The sequence below is a fragment of the Nannospalax galili genome, unplaced genomic scaffold, assembly GCF_000622305.1.
Source record: "Nannospalax galili isolate Female #2095 unplaced genomic scaffold, S.galili_v1.0 scaffold996, whole genome shotgun sequence".
NCBI classification, from domain to species: Eukaryota; Metazoa; Chordata; class Mammalia; order Rodentia; family Spalacidae; genus Nannospalax; species Nannospalax galili.
In genome coordinates this window covers 1421833-1447026 of record NW_008339436.1, presented here as the reverse complement: position 1 = coordinate 1447026, position 25194 = coordinate 1421833, and the positions used below count along the sequence as shown (strand labels likewise).

Genomic DNA, 25194 nt, shown 5'->3' with positions numbered 1-25194 from the left:
CCTTGAAACTAGATCCACCTCTGCCTCCAGAGTGCTGGAATTAAAGGTGTACACCACCACACCCAGCCCATCTTTATCTTAAAACTAGAAATTAACTTTTTTGAAATTAGAAATCAAACCCCGGGCCTAAAGCATACTAAGCAACTCTGCCATTGAGCTACACAACCAGTTCTAAACTTAGAAAACAGTTTAAAAGCAAACTATCAGTGAAATTAAAAGCAAAATAGCTACTTCTATACCTGCAGTGCCTCCTTTTTTCTGTTTAAGACAGGGTCTCATGCAGCCCAGAGAATGACCTTGAACTTCCTTCTGCTTCCACCTCCCCAGTGCTAGAGTCAAATGTGCTACCATGCCCAGCTTATAAGGTCCTAAGCAAGCTGAGCTACATCCCCAGTCCCTAGAATCTTTTTATCCTGAAAATGGTTGCTAGCTGCGTGGTTGACCACGACCCACTAATAAACCACGAGCCAGCTTGAAAACCAACTTTGGCTGCTGCTCTTCAGTGTCCTGCAAAGACACCATCAGTGGCAAGCACAGAAAGAACCACTTGGCCCTCCTCCTTCGTGCCCTCCGCCCCACTCCCATCTTCCTCTGCTTCTCTTCTGCCCTCCTCTCTTCCTCTCCACCCTCTTCCCCTATTATGCAGCCCAAGCTCATGAGTGCCCAGGGAACAAGGAAAAGGTGCCTGGGTATACAACTTTAAATCTACCTGACCTTTGCCTACATTAAGGGTCCCCCAGGTAATGAGGAAATCCCAGAGGGCAGCAAGAGCTCCCCACAAAGCTCTTTACAAGGCCATTACTAAGCATCTGACACAAACATTACCAAGGTAAGGTCATGTACACAAACACAGTGAAGCATACAAATGCAAGAAGGCAATGAAAAACCAGTTAATAGTGCTATTTTATTTTTATGTTTTGTGTTCAAGTGTTTTGCCTGCGTATATTTGCATGTGAGTGCACCCATGTCGTGCAGTGCCCTCAGAGGCCAGAAGAGGGCATCAAATTCTGTGTCTTCTGCAAGAGCAGCCAGAGCTCTTAACCACTGAGTCATCTCTCCAGCCCTGGTAATAGTTCTTCCTAATGGATAGGATTTTGTTCATTATTTTTCATTGACTAAATGTTGCTGTTTTCTTTATGAAGCAAAGTTAAGAGTTCATTTCAAATAATGGAGAGGGTTCAACATAAGATTTAAGCATGAAAGTTGGGGGTGGTATTTGGGAGGTGTGGCTTAGGAAAAGAACAGCAGCATACTGAGTGTGAGCTTCTCAAGAGATGGTTTCCCAATTCAGTCTCTTTAAAAATGTTTTATTTTATGTATATGAGTGTATTGCCTGTATGTATGTAAATGTACCCTTGTCATGCAATACCTACAAGGTCAGAAGAGGGCATCAGATCCCCTAGAACTGTATAACTACAGGTGCTTATTAGCCACCATGTGGGTGATAGGAATCGAACCTGGGTCCTCTGGAAGAGCAGCCAGTGCACTTAACTGCTGAGCCATCTCTCCAGCCCCCCCAATTCAGTCTCTTAACTCTCTCTCTCACTCTCTCTCTCTCTCTCTTCCCTCTCTCTCTCTGCACCTGTGAGTGCAAGTGCCCACAGATGAGATTGGGTGACTTCTGAAGTTACACTGTTGAAGGGTTTTTGTTCCCTGAATAGGACACCTATTCCCCCACCCACCTTTGGTCTTTTTGAAACAGGGTCTCCCCGTAGCCCCAGCTGGCTTGGAACTCACAGAGATCCACCTGCCTCTGCCTCCCAAGTGCTGGGGGGACTACAGGCGTGCACCACCACTCCAGGCAGGACACATTTCAAACCTCTGCCTCCCAAAGCTCAGGGGTCATTGCAGAAGCAGAAGCAGAAAGACTGTAAGTGCTAGAGGGGGTGGGTGACCACAAGGAAACAGAATCTTCCAGACAGCTGGTCAGTTACACATGTGAACTCACAGCAATGGTGGCAGAATGCACAAGACCCATGCAAGCTCAAACCAAATAAAATCCTAGCATAAACATGGGGAAGGAGTAAGAAATTCCAAGCCAACCTTAGGAACTTTTGGCAACTGATGTCGGTGTGGGGCGGATGGACAGGGACGGACAGTGTCTTACAAAGATGGGACTCTACATAGGCCCAATAGATGGACCTATACTGAAGGACATTTGGAGATTCAAATGATATATATCTATATATATATATATGGGGGAAAGGGATATTAAATTGGGTGGGTGAGGCAGTGGAAGGAGGTGTGAATAGGGGAGGGGAGCTAAACAACATCAAACTTCCTAGATGTGGTGGTCTTGGTCCATGCTTTTAATCCCAGCACATGGAGGCAGAGGTGGACAGATCTCGGTGAGATTGAGATCAGTCTGGTCTACATTCCAGGCCAGCTGGGGATACAAGGACACCCTGGCTCAAAAAAGCAAATAATAAAACTAGATTGTATGAAAATTAAAAAAAAAAAAAAAAAAAAAGGCCGGGTGTGGTGGCACACACCTGTAGTCCCAGCACTTGGGAGGCAGAGGCAGGCAGATCTCTGTGAGTTCAAGACCAGCCTGGTCTACATAGTGAGTTCCAGGATGGCTGGGGCTACAGGGAGACCCTGCTTCAAAAAGCTAAAAAAAAAAAAAGTCTTTGTTTGCTTTTTGTTGTTGTTGTTTTGTTTTGAGACAGGGTTCTCCCTAGTAGCCCCAGCTGGCCTGGAACTCACTATGTAGACCAGGCTGGCCTTGAACTCAGAGATCTGGCCTGCATCTGCCTCCCAAGTGCTGGGATTAAAGGCCTGCACCACCATGCCTGGCTGATTCGAGGGTTTTTTTAAAGAACTTTTTTTGTTGTTGATAAATGAGATCATAGGGTAGTTTCTGGGGTGTACAGGACAGGATTACAGGCTGATAAAAACACAGATCAAAAGAGCCAAGGAATCCTTACTATACTAAGTCTCAAGGGAAATAAGATAGGTTTACTTTAAATTTCTAGCTAGGAAAGGAGTAAGTTAAACTCAAAGGGCATATGCTCTTTGGCCTCAAGCATGGTTGTTATTTTAAATTCTTATTTGAACTATCTCTATTAAAGAAGGAATACTGGGGGCTCAAGATATCGCTGGGTTGGCAGAGTGCTTGCCTAGCATGGACAAAACCCTGAGTTCGATTCCCAGTACTGCGTAAATCAGATGTGATGGCACACATCTGTAATCCTAGCACTCAGGAGGTAAGGGCAGATCAGGAGTTCAAGGTCATCCTCCATCCTCTGCTACACAACCAGTTTGAAGCCAGCCTGGGCTACTACATGAGACCCTGTCTCAAAAAATAAAAAATCAGTTATCAAAGACAAGGAAGGCTGGGGATAGAGTTCATGGCTAGAGTCCTTGTCAAGCATGCATGAAAAGAAAAAACAAACACATTCATTTTTGCCTGGCATGGTGGCTCACGCTTGTAATCCTAACACTCAAGAGGGTCTAAAAAGGGTGGATAATCATAACTTCAAGGACGGCTTGAACTATATAGCAAGTTCCAGTACAGCCTGGGCTAGAGAGAGAGAGAGACACTGTCTCAAAAAAATAAAAATAAAAATAAAATAAAATACAAGACAAGACCTGGAAGGCAGCACACATCTTTAATCCTAGCACTTGGGAGGCAGAGGCAGGCAGATCTCTTTTAGTTCCAGGTCAGCCTGGTCTCCATAGTGAATCCAAGCCAGCTGGGGCTACAGGGAGACCCTGTCTCAAAAAGACCAACCTCCCACCCACCCCCCCCAAAAAAACAACAGATGGCTCAGCAGTTAATGGCTGCTCTTTCAGAAGACCCAGGTTTGATTCCCAGCACCCATCTGGCAGCTAACAACTAACCGTCTGTAACTCCAATTCCAGGGGATTTGACACCCTCTTCTGAACATTGGGCACTGAATGACATAGGTGCACTTACATACACAAGCAGGCATAACATTCATATACATAAAATAAAAATAATAAAATTTGAAAAAATACAAACAAAAACAAACCTGGTATAATAATGACATGACTATTATGGAGGTAATCAACTACTTTACTAGATTTAAGGCCCTCTCCCCAAGAGGGAATTCATGTCTGGTACTATAAACCTAGTCAAAAGCTCACAAGTCTTGGGGGTAATATACCACGGTTGTTTTGCTAAATAGACATGTGTCAAACTGCCTTCTAAATATTTCTGTTTATACCCATAGGTCAGTGATGCTCTCAACCTTAAAGAAGCTTCTGTTTGCAATAGCCATGGTTAACAGATTCAGAACTGGTCAAAGTGCTGAGAGTAAGTGACTGTAGAGCGCGCAGCCCAAAACGGGGCATCTATATCACTCCCTCTAAGGCTCAGGGAGTATCTAGGAGGAGGGGGTGAAAAGAACATAAGAGCTGGAGGATGGGAAGCAGTGCTGTGAAATGCTGTCTTCTGGACATGACATAGCCATTGCAGCCATGAACTCAGAGCAGCTGCAGTTACCTGCATGTGATGACTCATCAACATTCCATCATGGCTGAGGGAGGGGTGCTGTCGGGTGTTTATACCTGCTGGGGAGTGGAGGGGAGTCATTTTTGTTCCATAGTACAGCCACTGGTAAATTTCCCATACAATGTAAATAATCCTACATCTATGCTCATGTAAGCAACTATAATTAAACTCAGTGGAGAACATGTACTGCTCTTCCAGAGGACCCAAGTTCAGTTTCTAACACCAACATCAGATGGCTCACAACCACCTGTAACTCCAGCCCTTTTCAGGCCTCGGCATGCACATACCATACACATACCTATACACATAACTACAAATAAATATGAACTCTTTTATAAACTCAGTGGGTCATTTAAAAGGGGACAACTAGTTAGAACAGAGTATTCAGAAGGAGTAGAAAGGGGATAAGAGGAAAATGGGGGTTATGTGATTAAAACACACATACATGTGTGAAACTGTTGAAGAATACATTTCAAAAATATTATTTGTGGGCTGAAGAGATGGCTCAGCAGTTAAGAACACTGGCTGCTCTTGCAGAAGACCTGGGTTCAAATCCCAGCACCCACATGGCAGCTAACAACTGTCCGTAATTCCAGTTCCAGGGGATCCAGCATTGCATGACACAGGTGCACTTACCTACATGCAGGCAATACACACACATAAAATAAAAACAATATATATTACAAAATATATATTATTTAGCTGGGTGTGGATCTCTGTGAGTTCGAGGCCAGCCAGCTAACAGCCATCCATAATTCCAGTTCCAGGGGATCCAACGCCCTCTTCTGGCCTCTGCTGGTTTTGTGCAACACATGCATGGGTGCACTTACACAGGCAAAATACTCATACACATTTTTTTTTAAAAAAGACAAGGAAACAGAGACCCTATTATCAAAAAAAAACAAAAAAAACCCAAAACCCAAAGACAAGAATCACTTCAGATTCAAGCTTAAAGCCATGAGAACCAAATGCAACATATGGTCCAAAAACTGGAAGATCTATGGTTCTGGATCTATAAAGGCAGCTACGGTAACAACCAGCAAATCTGGGTGGGGTCATGAAACAGGCAGAAAGAGTGAACGTATGTCCACTTCCGGATGGTGCCGGGGTCAGTGAGGTGATGTTAGAGTGTCCCTGTGCTGACAAATAGGTTAAAGGTAAGTAAGCAGCTTCCTACCTTTAGCTTTCTTTCTTTGCTGCTTCTTTGGCTTTTGTCATTTGCAGTTTATTCTTGTTTTGGTTAGGTTTGAGACAGGCTTTCACTATGTAGCCTGGGCTGACTTCAACTTCTAGTCTTCCTGCCACTGACTCTGTCTCCAGAGTGCTGGAATTACAGGTATATGCCACTATCTGGCTTTCAGCTTATTCTTAAATAGTTCTGAAATGTTAACAATTGAGGGATCTGGGTGGAAGGCATATGGGTACTTTGTGTGTTATGCAACTGTTATGTAAATTTAAAATTATTTTAGTATAAAAAGTTGAAAAGTCAATCATTTAAAGAAAAAAAAAGTCAGTCATGGTGGCACATGCTTTTAATTCCAGAGCTTGGGGAGGTAGAAGCAGGAAGAACATAAATTCAGGGCCAGCTTTGGCTATATAGCGAGTTCAATGCCAGTCTGAGCTATACATGAGGGAGGGCTGGAGAGATAGCTCAGCAGTTAAGAACACAGGTGGTTCTTGCAGAAGACCCAGGTTCAAATCCCAGCACCCACATGGGAGCTAAAAACTGTCCGTAACTCCGGTTCCAGGGTATCTGATGGTCTCTTCTGTACTCCTCGGTCATGCAAGACACGGTGCACTTACCTACATGCAGGCAATACACATACACATAAAATAAAAATAATAAAAGGTTTAAGGAAATAAAAATAAAAATAAAACAATGGGGGCTGGAGAGATGGCTCAGTGGTTAAGAGCACTGGCTGCTTTTGAGAGGATCCAGTTTCAGTTTCCAGCACCTACATGGCAGCTAACACCTGTCCTTAACTTCAGTTCCAGGGGATCTAACACGCTCTTTTAGCCTCTGTGAGCAATGCACACACATGCAGACAAAACACTCATACACATAAAAATAAAAATAAACATTTAAAAAAATCATAGCCATGATGTAATGTTGGAATGGAATCAGAACACTTGTAGAAGTAAAATGTCTCAGAAATCGCTCAAAGAACAGAATGGAGTGCAAGTGGAATGATACTAGTAACAGAATACTAGGTAATTCATGGCAGTCTGTCACAAGTTATAGCTGAATACGCCAAAAAACCAACAGTACTAGAACAGAGTATTTTTTAAATATTCAGCCTAAAACAAGAGAGAAAAATGCCACAAGTTTGAGGCCAACCTGAACCACCTAGTTAGTTCCAGGCTAGTTTGGACTACAGACTGAGACCCTGCCTCAAAAAAAAAAAAAAAAAGAGCAAAGGGTTAAAGAGATGGCTCAGCAGTTAAGAGCACTGGCTGCTGTTGCAGAGAACCCAGGTTCGGTTCCCAGCACCCATATGGCAGCTAACAACCATCCGTAACTCCAGATCCAGGGAATTTGATACCACAGTCTTCTGATCTCCATGAGCCTTGCATGACATGGATGCACTTATATAATGCAGGAAATATAGATGACGCGAAGTCCGGTGGGAGTAAAGGCAGGTGTAAAGAAAGGGGAGATGGGGAGGGGAGGGGAAGAGAGAGAAGAGGAAAACTACAGAGGCTAAGGATCTAGCTCAGTAGTAGAGCACTTGCCTAGCATATGTGAGATCCTAGGTTCAATTCCCAGGACCACCACCCTCCTCAATGTGATCAAATCTCTCATTAATGACATGCATGCAGACCCATTTTGGGGTAAAGTGACATTTGTAAAATACTTTGAAATGCATCAGGAAAAATGAGATTGGGCAATGATTGAGTAAAAGGATGAACAGAACTAGAGATGGGGTAAACAAGTGCAGCAAAGGATAGTGGTAGAATCTGGATAATGGGTACAAATATGCACTGCAGGGCCAGGTGTGGTAATAAACAGCTGTAATTCTAGTATTTGGAAGCTGGAGGTAGGAAGATTAGGAGTTCAAAGTCATCCTCAGTCAAACAGGAAGTTCTAGGCCACCCTCAGCTACACAAAACCCAGAGTCAAAAAACAGTTAACCTGGGTGTGGTGGCTCACATCTTTAATCTTAGCATTCAGGAGGCAGAGGCAGGCCTGCTCTATATAGCTAGTTCTAGACCAGCTAGGGCTATAGGGAGACCCTTTCTCAAAAAAAAAACAAAAAAACAAAAAAGAGTCAAGTATAATGATACATTCTATAATCCTAGCACTTGGGAAATAGAGGCAGGATATTCAAGAGTTCAAGGCCAGTCTCTACTATACAGTGAATCTAAGGTCAACCTGGACTACATGAGACCCTGTCTCAAAAAAAAAAAAAAAAAAAGACAGAGGAAAGGCCCTCTTCTGGCCTCTGTGGCACTGCATGCATGTGGTACATACACATATACTCAGGCACACACACATACAGATAAAGTAATTAAATTCAATTTAACAAAAAAAGAGCTGACCTGAGCCTCACACCAAATGCCCGTGGTCCATGGGCCTGTTACTGTTTATGTTCAGGAACATGCAAGGTGAGAACTGGTCAGTGAGGCAATGAATAGCAGACACAGAAAGCTGGATGCTACCGGACCTGGGGAGAATTCTGACAAGACAGAACATGAACACGCCAATCTAGACCAGCTCTTAATAATGCATATCCTTCCATGTAAACCTTTAAAAAGAGGGAAGCCAAATGCAAAGGACTGTAGGGCTCAGAAAGCAGGTTAAAGCTTTTTGGAAAAAAGCTTCATGGAATCTTAAACTATAGGATGGATACAAACATTTAAAAGGTTTCACTTTCTTCCTCAAAGTCCCAAGTGACAAGGCACATGAAATGGTTACTTCCCACCCAAATGACACCAAACATGGTATCCTCTAAGAACAGTAACACCACAGGTTTAGGCTGACCAGTTTGCTCACTTTCAGAATTCAACTATTCTTTCTTTCCACCTCCTGGGTTACTAAATACACCACCTTAAGCCGCAAACAAAAGCCAAATTCCAACTTCCTACTGCGCTTATTAAAGAGGATTACCTTCACTGTATATACCTAATGCCTGCAGTCAAATGCCCTAATACCTAACACAATCCAAGCAGAAAACTGTTACCAATCAGGCACACTTGGAGGAAAAAACTGTCACATTTTTGGCACTGGAATGGAGCTAAGGGAAAAAATGTCCTATTTCTATGGGGGGGGGGGACACGACTGAGCAGGAGATGCAGCTCAGTAGTAGAGTACTTGCCTCACATTCATGACGCCCTGAGTTTTTCAACCCTCAGCACCAGAAACCCCATAAAACCAAACACCTACAGTTCACATAACAATCTAAACAAACCCTCTCACATCTGCATAGTCACTTGAAGAACTGCTGCAGCCAGGAGTGGTAATGCATGCCTTTGATCCCAGCATTCAAGGGGCTGAGTTCTAAACCAGCTTGGTCTGTATAGTGAGTTCCAGACCTGCCAGGGCTACATAGTAAGACCCTGTCTTAAAGCAGCAGCAAACCTGCCTGAGCATCAGTATGGTTTCAGCTTGGGCAGGGGGACTTTGTACTTGAAGTTTTCATAACAGAAAGGTTTTCCTGATCATTCGTATCAAAACTTCTCCAACCTGTCCTTGGCTCCACTTACTCCCTGGAGGCTGCAGTCTGGTCCATATATTCTATCTGACATCACCAATGTCTGTGCCTGGCTCACCAATATTCATTTAATGGATAAAGGAGTACATCAATGTACACCACCTCCAGCAGCCTCAAGTGAGGGGGGCACTGCTGGCAAAAAATGCAGTTACCAAACTTTGAAAGGTATGGGTTAAGTGCTTGTCTAACATGCATGAAACTTGGGGTTCCCAGCATTGCATAAGACTGGGAATGGTGGTGCATGCCTGTAACCTAACCCTAGCTTTCAGGAGGTAGAGACAGAAGGATCAGCAATTCAAGATCATGCTTTTTTTACACAAGGAGTTCAAGGTCAGCCTAGGATACAAAAGAACCTATCTCAAAAATAAATACTTAGCAGGAACATGAACTGAGATCCCAGGACCCACAACCTTCAGTATCTTTTCCTGCCCTTTTTAGTATGGGTACTCTCAAAAGTATACAAAAGTATAATGCATATTTAAAACTGAAGTGCTATGGTTTCAGTGTGCTGGCTCAAGCAAATTGTCAAAGAAGTGTTGGAAGGTGGGACCTTTAAGAGGTGAGTAGGGCCAAGCTTGTAATCTTATCACATAGGAAGCTGAGGTCAAAAGGACTATTGAGAGTTTGAAACCAGCCTGGGCTATATAGTAAATTCCAGGCCAGCCTAGGCTATAGAGATGCGATTTTTGTTGTTGTTGTTGTTTTACAGTGAGGGGATAGAGATGGCTTTGCTCTTGCAGAGGATCCAGTTTCAGTTCCCAGTACCCACACGGTAGCTAATACCTGCCCTTAACTCCATCCAGTTCTAGGAGATCCAATGCCCTCTTCTTGTCTCCATGGGTAGCAGGCACACCCATGGTACACTTACACACATGCAAGGCAAAACACACCCATAAAATTTAAATTTTTAAAATTTTAGGGACTAGAGAGATAGCTCAGTGGTTAAGAGTACTGACTGCTCTTGCAGAGGACCCGGGTTCAACTCCCAGCACCCACATGGTGGCTAATGACCATCCTAACTCCCGTTTCAGGGATCTGATGCACTCTTCTGATCTCCATGACACTGGTGCACTTATACACATGCAGGGAATACACTCATACACATTAAAAAATAAATAAATACACACACACACACACACACACACATATATATATATATGTTAGTTTTAAAAAGGTGATTAGGTCATGAACATCAAGTACTCAGAGACTAAAGTCTTCAACTCAGGAGTAGATTCATTACCCTGAGAGTAAGTTGTTGTTAAGAGTGAGGTCAGGGAGCTCACATAACTAATATGCCCAACAAAATTATTTATTGCCATTTAATATCCAGTTCTACATTTCTAGGGAATCTCCTTTTTTGTATTTATATAATGCAAATAAATTAGATCAACACAAAATATTTAACTTTGTTCAGAGGCAAATCATGGCCATTTGGTTCTGCAACCTCAGGGCAGAGGTAGTGGAAACCGGGACCAGCAATGAGGTTAAGGCCAAACAGTCCCTTGAGAAGTGATCTGTCTTGTTTTGTTTTGTTTTGTTTTGTTTTTAGGCAGGGTTTCATGTAGTTCAGTCTGGCCATGAAATTGCTATGTAGCTGAGGATAACCTTGAATGTGTGACTCTTCTGCCCCCACCTCCCAACCCAAGAATATACCTGCTTGTTACAAAAGGAATTATTTGATCAGCAAGATAGCTCAAGGGCAAAAGCACTTGCTGCCTGCTACAAATGTCAGGGCTGTTCAAGTCCACTGAAACTCAGATGATGTCACGCCTGCCCTGAACACTGGACGAAAAGCTATAGGGTTTAATATTTGCTCTGTCTGGTCTTTCCTTATTACTCTCTTATTCATCTCTTTTAGAATGAGAATGTTTACTATAATCCGTTCACTGTACATTAAAAATTTATAACTTGAGGGCTGGAGAGATGCCTCAGTGGTTAAGAGCACTGAGTGCTCTTGCAGAGGACCCAGGTTCGATTCCCAGCATCCCACATGGCGGCTAACAACCGTCTATAACTCCAGTTCCAGGGGATCCGACACCCTCTTTTAACCTCCTTAGGCATTGCACAACACAGGTGCACCTACCTACATGCAAGCAATACACACATACACATTAAATTTTAAAAAAATTTTTTTTAAGTTGTAACTTGGAAAAAAAAAAAGGGGGGGGCACTTGCCGCCAAGCCAGGACCCACATTAGCTCCAGCTAGCCTGGATCTCACTATATAGACCAGGCTAGCCTTGAACTCACAGAGATCCACCTGCCTCTGCTTCCTGAGTAGTAGGATTATAGGCATGGGCCACTATGCCCAGCAGGAGTCCTTTGTTAATAAAAGATTTTGTCATATACTGGGCATGGTGGCACATACCTGTAATCCCAGCACTTGGGAGGCAGAGGCAGATGAATCTCTGTGATTTCAAGGCCAGCCTGGTCTACATAGTGAGTTCCAGGCCAGCTGGGGCTACTGGGAAACCCTGTCTCAAAAAGATCAAAATAATAGTAACAAAATAAAATAAAAAAATAAAAAAGATTTTGTTGTATATTTGTGTATATGCATATGTGCATAACTGTGAGAGTGTATGCCATGTTGTGTGCAGATGCCCTTAAAGAGGCCAGAAGAGGACATCAGATCCCCTGGAAATAGTTATGGACAGTTGTGAGTTACCCAACAAGGGTGATGGGAACTGAACTCGAGTCTACTACAAGACAGCAAATGCTCTAAACCAATGAGTCATCTCTCCAGCTCCACCCCACCCCTGGCCCCTTTTAAAAAAGAAAAAAACAATCACAGGGGGGCTGGAGAGATGGCTCAGTGGTTAAGAACACTGGTTGTTCTTGCAAAAGACCTAGGTTTGAATCCCAGCACCCACATGGTGACTAACAACTGTCCGTAACCAGTCCCAGGGGATCCGACAGCCTCTTCTGACCTCCAAGGGCATTGCAAGGCACGGGTGCACTTACCTACGTGCAGGCAATGCACGTGTACACATAAAATAAAAATAATTTTTTTAAAAAAGTTTAAAAAAAAATCACAGGTTGTTCTTTAGCCCATACATCCAAGTGCATTCTCTCATTCTCTCTCATTCTCTCTCTCCTCTCTCTCTCTCTCTCTCTCTCTCTCTCTCTCTCTCTCTCTCTCACACACACACACACACACACACACACACACAAACGTAATAAAAATAATTTTAAAAAGGAATTACTAGTCAGGTGTAGTGATATACACCTGTAATCCCAGCACTGAGAAGAAAGAAGCAGGAAGCCCCTGAAAGTTCAAAGCCAGCTTGGTTTACATAGCAAGTTTCAGGCCAGTCAAGGCTACACAGTAAGACCCTGTTTCAAAAAGGACCAAGAGACTGAGAATGGGAATGTGACTCAACTGACAGAATTCTTGCCTAGCATTCATGAAGCCATGGACTCTATCCTCTGTATAAATCAGGTGAGGGTGTTCCAGATCAATCTGGAATATAATGATGAAACCTATCTCTAAAATAAAAAAATAGTAATTACATGACCAATGACATTAGATAAAGCTTAGCTGGTAGAGTGCTTGCCTACCATGCACAAAGCTCTGGGCTCAATCCAGCATTCTATAAAACCAAGCATGCGGGGATAGTCAAGATGATCACAAGTTCAAGAGTTCAAGATCATCCTTGGCTTCAGAATGAGTTCCAGACCAGCCTAGGCTACAGCATGAGACCATCTCAAAAAAAAAAGGGGGGGGGGGGGGGGGAGGTGGGGGGGAATGTTGGGAATGTAGCTCAGCTGGTAGAGTGCACATGCACAAAGCCCTGGATTCAATGCTCAGCACTCCTTAAAACTGGGCATGGTGGTATACACTTGCAATTTGAGCACTCAGAAGTAGAGACAGGAGGATCAAAGTTCAAGGTCATTCTTGGCTACATAGTAAGTTCCAGACCAACCTGGGCTATAGAATAGAACTATGTCCCCAAAGATAAGAGAACAGAAATTAAAGACACACACACACACAAGGGAAGAGCTGATTACATCTTGACATAACAGTGCCACAATACACAATACTTGAAACTATTCTAGAAATAAGAACCTTATTCTCCAAACCCCAAATTGGGACTTTCAGTCTGCAAAGTACCAGTCACTCTGCAGACACCAGGGCAGCCACTGAGTGATCACTTCTACACCCCTTGACAGGGCCCCAGAACTTTAGCAGTCAGTTCCTCTGCCAATGTCCTCATCCCTCCAGATGTATCCAGAACTAATCCATCTCCACACCAGCTGGCTCTTCAAGGTCTTTAGCTCTTCTTGCATCTCCATCACTCTGGGTTCATGGGGCACAAGAGGATTCAATGATGTTTGTTGAACATCTAATGTCCTCCTAGTGATGTACATCACCCTAACCATGTGTCTACGGTAGCTTGAAGAGTGGCAGAGCCATACCTGGGGGACCACTTCCATGAAATCCACTTGGTCCATGGCATCTCTAGCAATTCACTGATTTCTACGTCTTGAGAAGAACAGGCCAGAGTAAAATAAGCCTCAACCATTGCCTGACATCAAGACTATTTGAGACTCAGATAAAGCCTGCCAATCCAGTTTTTGTGGGGTGTTTTTGAGACAGGCTCTCATACATACCAGGTTGGCTGTGAACTCATCATGTAGTGAGTTCCCAAGGATGACCTTCAACTTCTGATCGTCCTACCTCTCCCTCCCAAGTGCTACAAGTATGCACCATCATGCCTAGGGTTAGGGACCCAATCTAGGGCTTCAAGCATGCTAGGTAAGCACTCTACGAACTGAGCTACAACTCCAGCTCCCCATTCATTTTTTTGTCTTTTTTTTTTTCCCCCGGTGTTTTTGAGACAGGGTCTCCCTGTAGTCCCAGCTGGCCTAGAACTCACTATGTAGACCAGGCTGGCCTAGAACTCAGAGATCTGCCTGCCTCTGCCTCCCAAGTGCTGGGATTGAAGGCCTGCGCTACCACGCCCAGCTTCCCATCCACATTTTTAAAAAATATTTTATTATTTTTATTTTATGTGTATGTGTGTATTGCCTGCATGTAAGTAAGTTCACCTGTGTTGTGCAATGCCTGTGGAGGACAGAAGAGGCCTTCAGATTCCCTGGAACTGGAGTTACAGTTAACTGCCGTGTGGGTGCTGGGATTTGAACCTAGTCTTCTGCAAGAACAGCCAGTGTTCTTAACTGTTAAGCCATCTCTCCAGCCTCACCCACATTTTTAAAGTCTTAAATACATCTTCATCCTTTTGAAGGAGCTGACTGAACTGTAATTTTGCAAAACTTTAAAGGTTTAATTTGTGAAGTTTAAAACAAGGGGCTCTGGCAATGACTGTTATGAGGAGGACTTAAGCTCCTAAATTCTTAAGATGTCACAGGAACTTAAAGAGGACAGCTTTAAGTCTTCAGCAGCTTGAGATCTGCAGAAGATACTGGTCAACTGTGGTAAGCCATGACCTGGGTAGGACTCCATGCCCCAAAGGTCATTTCATTTGCTTTACGTGGAACAAACTAAAAGCAAATGGTAGCATGTATACAACCCCTAGCTTAGGTCTGCCACAACTGATTATTTCCTCTAATAGATAATGAAACCACCAACACCTCAGCTATGCCTACCTTTTTTCCTACTGCCCACTCCAAAATCTCAGGAATGCCTTAATATATTTGCTTCTCAATACTGAAGGTGGTTGTTTCCAACCAAACTGGTATTACACAAAAAAACCCAACAAAACCCACCAGCTAATTTGATTCTGGCCTGTCATAGACAAGAATGTGGGCCAGGTGTCCTACAGTGCACTTACAGAGCAGTACACATACAGGACTGGTCCCCAAGGGCTCAAGGCTACTGGAATTCCAAAGAACTGGCTCTAATTCTAGCACAGCTTGGCATCAGCCATACCCCAGCCTCGTCCCTCCTAAGCAGCACCTCTCTTTCCTAGCTAATCCTTTTACACTGGTCATCTCCCTCTTTTTCTATAGAAGACTTGTGCAGGCTGAATCACTTTTTTGGACGGTTTTCCAGGTTTAAGCCATCTCTGTGGGTATCTGAAATTGATGTTACATCTAAACTGCAAATACATGTTTTATTTGAAAACAATCAGAAAGTAGAGGCAGCATCTCTGGCCTGGACTCCCTGAAGGCCACCTGTTTATTCTCCATTTCAAGTAAGACTTTTTAAAAATGGGCCACCTCATAAAACAAGGTGATGAGCAGTGTGGTCAATTAAAGACTACAGAATGCTGGGTGGTAATAGAGTGAGGACATCTGAGTGTGTTTTAAACTTGTCCATAAAAGTTAACACACACATTTATCACAATGAAAATAACAGGCAAAACATGAAGATTGCAAAGCATTTATTTGAAAAGGATACATTTTATCAAAACCCACTTTGCACTTTAATGGTAGTCTACATCCCACATGGTCTTTCCAGGCTCCTTAAAATGTTCTTTATCAACTACTCAAGCCTGTAATTAAAGCCACATTTTTAAGCTACATAAAGAGCCTCTTGAACCATGTCCTAAATCCCACTGCCAAATATAACGTCACTGAAATCACTCAATGGTATCAAGAACGAGCAACATCCGACGAACGGGCTGAGAAACTAAGCCCATCTCGGAGAGCCCAAAACAAAGCCAAGTGGGCAGTGAAAGTCTCCCCGTTAACCTCACAGCCCAACAGCCCCAGTCCCAGCTCCAAACACCTCCTGGCCCCTCGCTGGGCCCACTTCCTCTGCCGCCCCAGCCCGACGCTCGAAGGCGGGCCCCCGGGCAGGCTGTCTGGAGCCGGCCGGGTGGTGAGCCGCAAAGGGACCCCCGGAAAGGCGCGGCGCTTCCTGCTCGAGGCCCACCTGACCACTGTCCCGGCCCAGCCCGGCCCGGCCCGCCGCCTGCCCGAGAACCACACCCGCCAGCCGCCCACCCCACCGCAGGACGCGCCGGTGAGCGCTCACCTTCTTGCCCTTCTTGCCCTCCTCCTCCATGTCGCCGCATGCGGCCCCCGCGGCCCGCCCCGGGAGCCCCGCCGCCAGCGGCCGCTACATGCTCGCCCTGGGCCCGCCACCCCCGCGCTCGGCACCGCCTGCCCTCCCGCAGTCTCCGCCCCGGCCGCGCCCCACCCGCACTTCCGGGCCCAGGGAGCCGGCCCACCCCGCAGAGGCCCCGCCTCCAAGGCCCCGCCCCTATCTGCTGTGAGTCCGTACTTCCGGCCCGAGGGAAACGAGAGGCCCAGGAAGCCCGCCACTTCAGAAGGCGCAGGGCACACTTGCTGCGGGCGGAGAGGTCCGGCCGAGCGTGCGCCTCAGAAGAACCGGCAGCACCCCGGGAGGCCCCGCCACACCTCGGGGCCATGAAGCGCGCCTGCCCCTCGCCTCCAGTCCGTCTTGCCCCCTCAGGGAGGCGCTCCCCACCACCCAGCTCGCCCCGAACCCTTCAGGGCCGCGGGAGCGCGCGCGGGAGAGACTCCAACTTTTCAATTCTGCCGCCATCTTTAGAGAGGCCGACTTCCCAGCGTGCCTTGCGCTCACGGAGGCGGGCCTCAGGCCCTCGGGGAGGGGCGGGGCCGGATGGAGAGGGTGGGGCCAGGCTTCGGGCAAGGTGCCACTCGGCCTTCCCCTTTATTCTCAGGGCCCCCAGAAAACCCTTTTCTACTATATGTCCTGACTGGGTGTAGTGGCACACTCCTGTGTTATCCCAGTACTTGCCAGGTGTTGGCAGGAAGATCTGGAGTTTAAAGTCATCCATGGCTATTTGACATGCCTTAAAAAAATCAAAAGTACAATTGCTAACAGTAACCTCCTTAGTGTAGGCAGCCTGTCGCTCATATGGGTTTTCCTAAAGGACCTTGGAGACAGTATTATGAAGGATATTCATGTCTCTGAGCTCATGCTGTCCTCAGTCTAGGTTCCAGGCAGGTACGCATGGTGCCTTTGGGAAGCCCCAAGGTACCAGGCCATCATGTCCATCCACAATAAGGAACATGAGATTGAGGTCCTGCGCAGGGCCAAGTTTAGGTTTCTTGGCCGCCAGAAGATCCACATCTCGAAGTGAGGCTTCACCAAGTTTAATGAAAATCAGTTTGAAGACTTGGTAGCTGAGAGGCGACTCATTCCGTATGACTGTGAGTCAGATATATGCCCAGTTGTATCCTTGGACACGGGGTGGGCCTTATACTCCTGAGGGCTTCCACTGAAGTTCTGTTGAAACACCCCCCCCCCAGCAGTTATGCACACTAATCTCACATTCAAGCCTAGAAAAAAATGGGGGGGGCAGTCTTTTTTGAGACAGGGTCTCCCTGTAGCCAGCCCCAGGTACCCTGGAACTCACTATGTAGACCAGGCTGGCCACTATCTCAGGGAGATCTGCCTGCCTCTGCTTCTCAAGTGCTGGGTTTAAAGGTCTGTGCCAACAATCCAGTGAAAAAACTTACTTTAAAAAAAAAAAAAACTTTATGCACTTTGGAGGCAGAGGCAGGCAAATCTCTGTGAGTTGAAGGCCAGCCTGGTCTACATGGTGAGTTCCAGGACAGCTGGGGCTACAGGAAGTCCCTGCCTCAAAAAGACCAAAAAAACAAACAAAAAAAAAACTTTATGCCTTTATGCTTTTATCTTACCTTTGACAACATGAGGGAAGTAGAATCACAACAGCAAGGATGTTCAGGCTCCGCCAGAGGAAAGTAGAACCTTAACAATAATAGAATAGAATTACCACATGTCACAGAACAGGTTCAGAGAATCGGGTGATTTACCCAAACCATGCTGTAGCCCAGCATTACCAGAGGGCCTCTATTTTGCACATTAAACCAAGCCGCAGTAAAGACTTGCTGATAGATAGTAAATTGATACTAAATGAAACCACTATTTCTCTTAAAATACTGGATAATTGTTAATTGTCAATATACTGTATCTTGGGGCTGGAGAGATGGGTTCCCAACATCCAAGTGATGACTAACATCTGTCTATAATTCCAGTTCCAGGGGATCTGACACCATCTTCTGGCCTCTGCTGGCATTGCATGACATCACAGGTGCACTTACATACATTCAGACAAAACGCTCATACACACACACACACAGTCTCTTGGCTCCACATGCACTTCTCATTTCCTGCTCTGAGGACTTGGATGGAGCTGGTTTTTTAACCATTCCTTCTTTGCCAGAAGAAAAGGTGTTAGGCACTGTGAGAGGCTTTGCCACCTGCTCTTGACAGACACCTGCAGGATGAGAAGCATATATAGATTAATATATACATATTCCCCACCACTGGCTCCTCCCATATCAAGGGCAGCTTCCTCAGTTTCACATTTTCTGCAGTTCATCAGCTTCCCTAACACCCAGCTCCTGCGGTGCCAGGCTGCCAGCAGCATAGAGCCACTAACACTTTCTTTAGCATCTCCCTTGGGAAGTTTTATGTCTAAGTGCTTTAAAAGACACTTGCCCAGGAGCAGCCCATTCATGGCGCACTAGTTCTACCAGGACTTGTCAGTCAGCATTCTAGTTTGTTTTTCTGTTGCTGTGATAAATACTGTGACCCAAAACAACCCATACATGCAACAGGCTGCAGTTACCACAAAGGAGGTGGCTCTTAGCAGCCACTACACTTTTTTTTTTTTTTTTTTGAGACAGGTAGCCATAGATGACCTTGAACTCCTGATCTTCCTGCCAACATCTGACAAGTGTTGGGATTACTCAGGAGTGTGCCCCCATGCCCAGACAGAAGAGAAAAATGAAAGGGTTTATTTGGCTTACAGGGTAAATTTCATCATCCAGGGAAACAAGCACAGATGCTCAAGGTAGGAACTTGGAGGCAGAAACGGAAGCAGGGGCTCGAAAGATGGCTTAGCAGTTGGGAGCACTTGCTGCTCTTTCAGACGACCTGGGTCTCGTTCTCAGCATCCATATGGTGATTAACACCCATCCTTAACTCCAGTTCCAGGAGATCCAATGCCCTCTTCTGGCCTCTGCAGACATCAGGCACACACATGGCACACATACAGGCAAAATACACACATAACATTTTAAAAATTATTTTTTGGCCTTTTTGAGACAACATTTCCCTGTAGCCTGAAACTCACTATGTAGACCAGGCTGGCCTCAATCTCATAGAAATCCTCCGCCTCTGCCTTCCAAGTGCCGAGATTAAAGTCCTGTACCACCATACCTGGCCAAATAAATACAATCTTTAAACAAAAAAGAGAAAGAAGAAAGACTGAAGCAAAAACAATGGAGGAACACTGCTTACTACTGGCTTGCTCCCTCTGACTTCTCAGCTAGCTTGCTTTCTTTTTTTTTTTCTTTTGGTCTTTTGAGACAGGATCTCCTGTAGCCCCAGCTGGACTGGAACTCACTACTTACACCAGGCTGGCCTTGAACTCACAGAGACCCACCTTCCTCTGCCTCCAGAGTGCTGGGATTAAAGGTATATGCCACCATGTCCAGCTCACCTAGCTTCTATATACAGCCCAGGCTCACCTGCCTAGGGATAGCACTGCCCACAGTGGATTGGGCCCTCCTACATCAATTAGCAGTTAAAAAAATGCCCCACAGACATGCTCACAGGTCAATGTAATCTAGGAAATTCCTCAATTAATGTTCCCTCTTCCCAAGTGACTTTCGTTTGTGTGGAACTGACAGCCGAAGCTATGACTTTCAGTGAGCTGTGTCTATGCTCTCTCCAAGATCTGGGACTTTGCCTTGGGGTAGAGGGTCTTCCTTATCTCAGTCTTTGAAGAGTAGCTGCCCCTTATATTTACTATTCTCATCATCTTTAGTCCCTAGTTGCCCCAGTCTTCTGCTACAACTAACAGTTCTTTGGAGGAAGGCACAAAATCTCACTGCAGAGCCCTCGATCACAGGCATGAGCTACCAATAATTCTTTATTGTATTAAACCTTTCCTTTACTGTGTTTCTGTCGGATCTCTCTCCGACAGGTCCGGCACAGGGAGGGAGGCCAGGACCAGCCTGTGTTCCTCTCTTAGGGCCTGAGCGGGATGGTGAGTGTTGGCGACTCAAAAACCACACACGCTCCTTTATGTTATGCACACACATCCTCTCTGAACATTGTCATTTTAGCAATCTTGAACCCCCCACCTGCACTGCTCTACCCATATACCCCTATCTAAACAATAGTATATTTATCCGCCCCTAACAACAATGAAATTTAAACAGATTCTATTCAAATATATTGCTAAAGCATCCTGGTACAGGGTAGGGGACACAATCCAGTGTGAACTAGTTTTGAGTGTGTGCACAAAACCATGTCCTCACTTTTAGAGAGAACCCCTATTTACTGTCTTATGCTTAGGCATAATTCGGCATGCACATGATTAAAATATAAGATGCATTATGAGAAGAGACACGCAGTAAAAAAATGATTATATGATCTATCAGTCAAAATAGAGAACTGGCCATGCTATTCCCCTTAGGAACAAAACTCTTCCCTTCTCTTGAACCCCTTAAAAGGAAGCCCCAAACATTGATGGGGGCCCTCATGTACTCTCACTTATGTGGCCCTCTGTAATCTGTACTATAGCTTTGCACTGAATAAAGTTATCTTGCTTCTTTTGGAAATGTGTGAGCCCTTATTTTCCATTCTTTGGGTAAGGGGCCAAGAACCTGGAAACACCTGCCACAGCCACCAGTAACAGACCCATTTCCTTTTTATTGGTTTGTCCATGTTTTATTATCAGGAACAGTAGGCCTCAGATTCTGGTTATAAGACCAAAGAAATCTTTGGTCTCTAGCATTCCTCAAAGACAAGCATATTTTCACTCTTACATGGAACAGATGTGGGAAACACAGCTCCAATTTTCCTTATGCAATAATCCAGTTCCCTCCTTTCATAGACACAAATGAAAGAGTGCATTTAGTCTCCCACCATGCTTACAGCCTTTCTACATTTATCACTCTGGTTGTTTCTTCTTGTGTTGTTGTTGTTTTGAGACAGGGCTTTATATAGTTCAACCTGGCCTCTAACCCACTAAGTAGCCAAGGATGACCTTTTTCTTTTTTTTTTTTTTTTTTTTTTTTTTTGGCTTTTTGAGACAGGGTCTCCCTGTAGCCCCAGCTGTCCTGGAACTCACTATGTAGACCAGGCTGGCCTTGAACTCACAGAGATCTGCCTGCTTCTGCCTCCCAAGTGCTGAGACCAAAGGCGTGCACCACCATGTCCGGCCTGCTTTTAATATTTTTACATTTATTTATGCAATCTGTGTTTGTGTGTGCACATGCGTGCACGCGTGCATGTACCCTTTGACTTTCTCAGATGACTCTACCCTCTGTAGCCACTTCAGATGTTCCTAGTGCAGTCTGTGAGGAAATGCACCCCCCCATCCCATCCCCATCCCATAATGATGGGGCAGGCAAGCCCAGGGCACCTGCACAGACGGGCATGGTTATGCAGAAAGTCTGTGGTTCGCAGGCAGGAGACTGTAACGTGTGGACCTGCCCTTTTTGTCTATCTATATAGGAGGTACCCCTACTGGGCCTGCTGGGTTCATGCCTGTAATCTCAGCACATAGGAAGCTGAGGCAGGAGGATTGATGTTTTTGTTTTGGTTGTGAGTTTTGTTTTTTTGAGACAGTCTTACTATGTAGCCCTGGCTGGCCTGGAACTCACAATGTAGGCCAGGCCTCCAACTCACAGGGATCTGCCTGCCTCTGCCTCCGGAGTGCTGGAATTAAAGGTAAGTGCCTCCACACCTGACGTTTGATCTGAGTTTGAGACCAGTGTGGGCTACTCAGTGAGTTCCAGTTCACATAGAGCAAGAACTTGTCTCAAAATACCAAAAATGAATGAATGAATAAACAAACACAACACTCCTGTCACCCTCCTTGGGTCAATCCGGGGAGGCCTCCACTGTATACCATAGTATAAATCCTAACAAAGCCACTTTGGATGATTTTATTTTGCCAATTCGTGATTTCTAAAGTAGTTCTTGCTCTGCCACATAGTGAGTTCAAGGCTAGCCTGGGCTACACGAGCGCTTGTCTCAAAAAAACTAACCGATGTAACCTGCCTACCTGATGTTTCTATGATAGATTTGAAAAGTACCTTGATTTATGAATTATTTTATCCTGTTAACTATTTCTATGATCATATTTGGAGCTGGCATATTCTGGTTTCCTACAGGTGTATGCCTGAAAAGAAAATTAGCAATTTGGTCCTGGAACGACTGTTTTAGACAAGAAGACTTGCAACATTTTGTCAACACGAAATAATGACTCCACTTTAAAGGAAATAAGTCATTTATTCTGAGACAAATCTGAATGACCATGACTGAGGAACATGGATTTAAACTATCCTGAATGACATGGTCCATCGTGGAGGAACTTTTATAGTGACAGAACACAGAAATCCTTAAATCAACACATTTACCAGTTACAGTGGTGGGAGCATCAAGTAGGCCAGCTACAGCAAAGTACATAAATCTCCTTTGTTTCAGATATCATGTCATTCTTAGCCTGAGAATAGTGGAAGCTGGATTTCTACTAAGCTTAATGATAGTTAGGAGAATGTTAGGTCAAATACAGAGGCTGGATGTAAGTGGCTGTTAAAAAGACTAAAGTGCGGCTGGAGAGATACTTCAGCAGTTGAGAGCTCTTGTTGCTTTCCCAGAGGACCAGAGTTCAGTTACCAACACCCACATAGGGTGGTTCACAATCACTTTAACTCCTGCTTCAGGGTATCTGACACCCCCTTCTGGCCTTCAAGGGCACTGCATTCATGTGCATAAACCTACAAACACATACACATAAATAAAAAAGAAAAAGGACTAAAGATAGCCCAATATAATTTTTCCACCCGATCTGAACATTCCATCTCTCCACAATATGGTGTTCTAGTCAGTTGAAACATGTGGACTCTTCATTACAGATGCGGCTCCAGGGACCTTCAGGTCACAGTTGCTCCACTTGGGTGCCATATAGGGTGGCTGTGCTTCTGAGGGACCATAATGATTCAGAGATGGTTTTCTTTTGTACTTTAAAATATTTTTATTTTAGCCAAGCGTGGTGGCACACACCTTTAATCCCAGCACTCAGGAGGCAGAGGCAGGAGGATCTCTGTGAGTTCAAGGCCAGCTTGGTCTACATAGTGAATTCCAGGACAGCTGGAGCTACAAGGAGACCCTGTCTCAAAAAGACCAAAAATAAATAAACAAATAAATGAATAAATAAATAAATACCAGCACTTGGGAGGCAGAAGCAGGTGGAGCTTTGTGAGTTCGAGGCCAGCCTGCTCTACATAGTGAGTTCCAGGACAGCTGGGGCTACAAGGAGACCCTGTCTCAAAAAGACAATAAACAAACAAATAAATAAATAAAATATTTTTATTTTATGTATATAATGTTTGCTTTGCTTGCATGTATGTAAGTACACCACATGCATGCCTGGTCCCTGTTGTGGCCAGAAAAGGTTATTGGAACTGGAGTTACAGATGGGTGCCTACAGCCATGTGGGTGCTGGGAACCAAAGAACCAGGGTCCTCTGCAAAAGCAGTAAGTGTTCTTAACCAATAAGCTATCTCTCTAGCCCCTTTCATGATATTTTATACCCAGAAACTAGATGATACTAATTCATTAAGACTTCACTCTAATTGGCTAGAAAGGGACTGAGCACTTCATTAAGTAAATGTGGACTTATCTTGTGCATAGTACATCTCTAAGATGATCTAATTTGAATTTTTATTTTTTATTTTTTGAAACAGGGTCTCATGTGTCCCAGCTGATCTCAAACTTATGATGTAAGTGAGATGACCTGGGATTACAGGCATGGGCTACCATGTCCAGTTTTCTGTGATCCCAGGGATTGAACCCAGGACTTAAAGCATGCTAGGCAAGGACACTACCAACTAAGCTATAGCCCCTCATGATAAAAAGTGACTGACAAGTGCATTTTAAAATCTTTAAAATTACATTTACTTATTTAGCACGTGTGTGTGTGTGTGTGTGTGTGTGTGTGTGTGTGTGTGCATGTGGAGGTCGGAGGACAACTTGTCAGAGTTGATTCTCTCCTTCCACCATGTGGATCCCAGGGCTTGGTGCCTTTACCCACTGAGCTACCTTGCCAGCCTGGCAATGTAGTTTTTGCAGCTTAGAGTCAAGTGAATAGCTCTTGTCATCCCAAGAAATTGAAAGACTGGGCTTCAAATTTCTGGACAACTACATTTTACAGAGATGGCTCTCAACTGGGCCTAGTGGCACATGCTTGTAATCCTAGCTATTTGGGAGACAGGATTGCAAGTTCAAGGTCTGCTTGAGCTACAGAATGAGTTTAAAGCCAGACTAGAACTGGAGAAATGGCTCAGCAGTTAAGAGCACTTGCTGCTCTTGCAGAGGACCCAGATTTGGTTCCCAGCACCTACATGGTGGCTAACAACCATCTATAACTCCAGTTCCAGGGGATCTGTTGCCCTCTTCTGGCCTCTTTAGGCACTGCATACACATGATGCCCTTATATACATGCAGGCAAAACACACACACATAAAATAAATAAGCTGGGCATGGTGGCTCACACCTTTAGTCCCAGCACTCGGGAGGCAGAGGCAGGCAGATCTCTGAGTTCAAGGCCAACCTGGTCTACATAGTGAGTTCCAGGCCAGCTGGGGCTAAAGGGAGACCCTTTCTCAAAAAAGGAAGGGAGGGAAGGAGGGAGGGAGGGAGAGATGGAGGGAGGGAAGGAAAAGGAGGGAAGAAAGAAAGAAAGAAAGAAAGAAAGAAAGAAAGAAAGAAAGGAAGGAAGGAAGGAAGGAAGGAAGGAAGGAAGGAAGGGAAGGGAAGGAAGGTAGGCAAGGCAACTGATATTTCCAAAAAATAAAAAAGCCACACCTCTACTAAAGACTTTAAAGCTGATTAGAACTTGGTGATTCTGGGGAGTTGAAATGTTGCAAATCCAAAGTCAAATTATCTTGGTTTATCCTTAGCTCTTTTTAAAAAAAATATGTTTTAAACATTTCATTATTTATTTTTTATTATTTTCACTTTATGTGTGAGTGTATTGCCTGCATGTATATGAGTGTACCTATT

General features: G+C 44.7%; 1 protein-coding gene and 1 non-coding gene across 3 annotated transcripts in view; one reads left to right on the top strand and one right to left on the bottom strand.

Moving 5' to 3' along the window:
- Ccm2 (CCM2 scaffold protein) overlaps positions 1 to 16274 on the bottom strand; it is a 66426-nt gene extending 50152 nt beyond the window's left edge. The window contains exon 1 of one of the 2 annotated variants that reach the window (XM_008834099.2): positions 16129 to 16274. In XM_008834099.2, coding sequence (XP_008832321.1) covers positions 16129 to 16158 — 30 coding nt within the window. In that variant the 5' untranslated portion in view covers positions 16159 to 16274. The remainder of the gene's footprint in view (positions 1 to 16128) is intronic. The other variant, XM_029564041.1, reaches the window with a different exon arrangement.
- Positions 16275 to 16897: 623 nt separating this feature from the next.
- LOC115070571 lies at positions 16898 to 17030 on the top strand. The gene has a single exon (XR_003849728.1). It is a non-coding gene; the product is annotated as a small nucleolar RNA SNORA70 (small nucleolar RNA).
- Positions 17031 to 25194: the final 8164 nt, after the last annotated feature.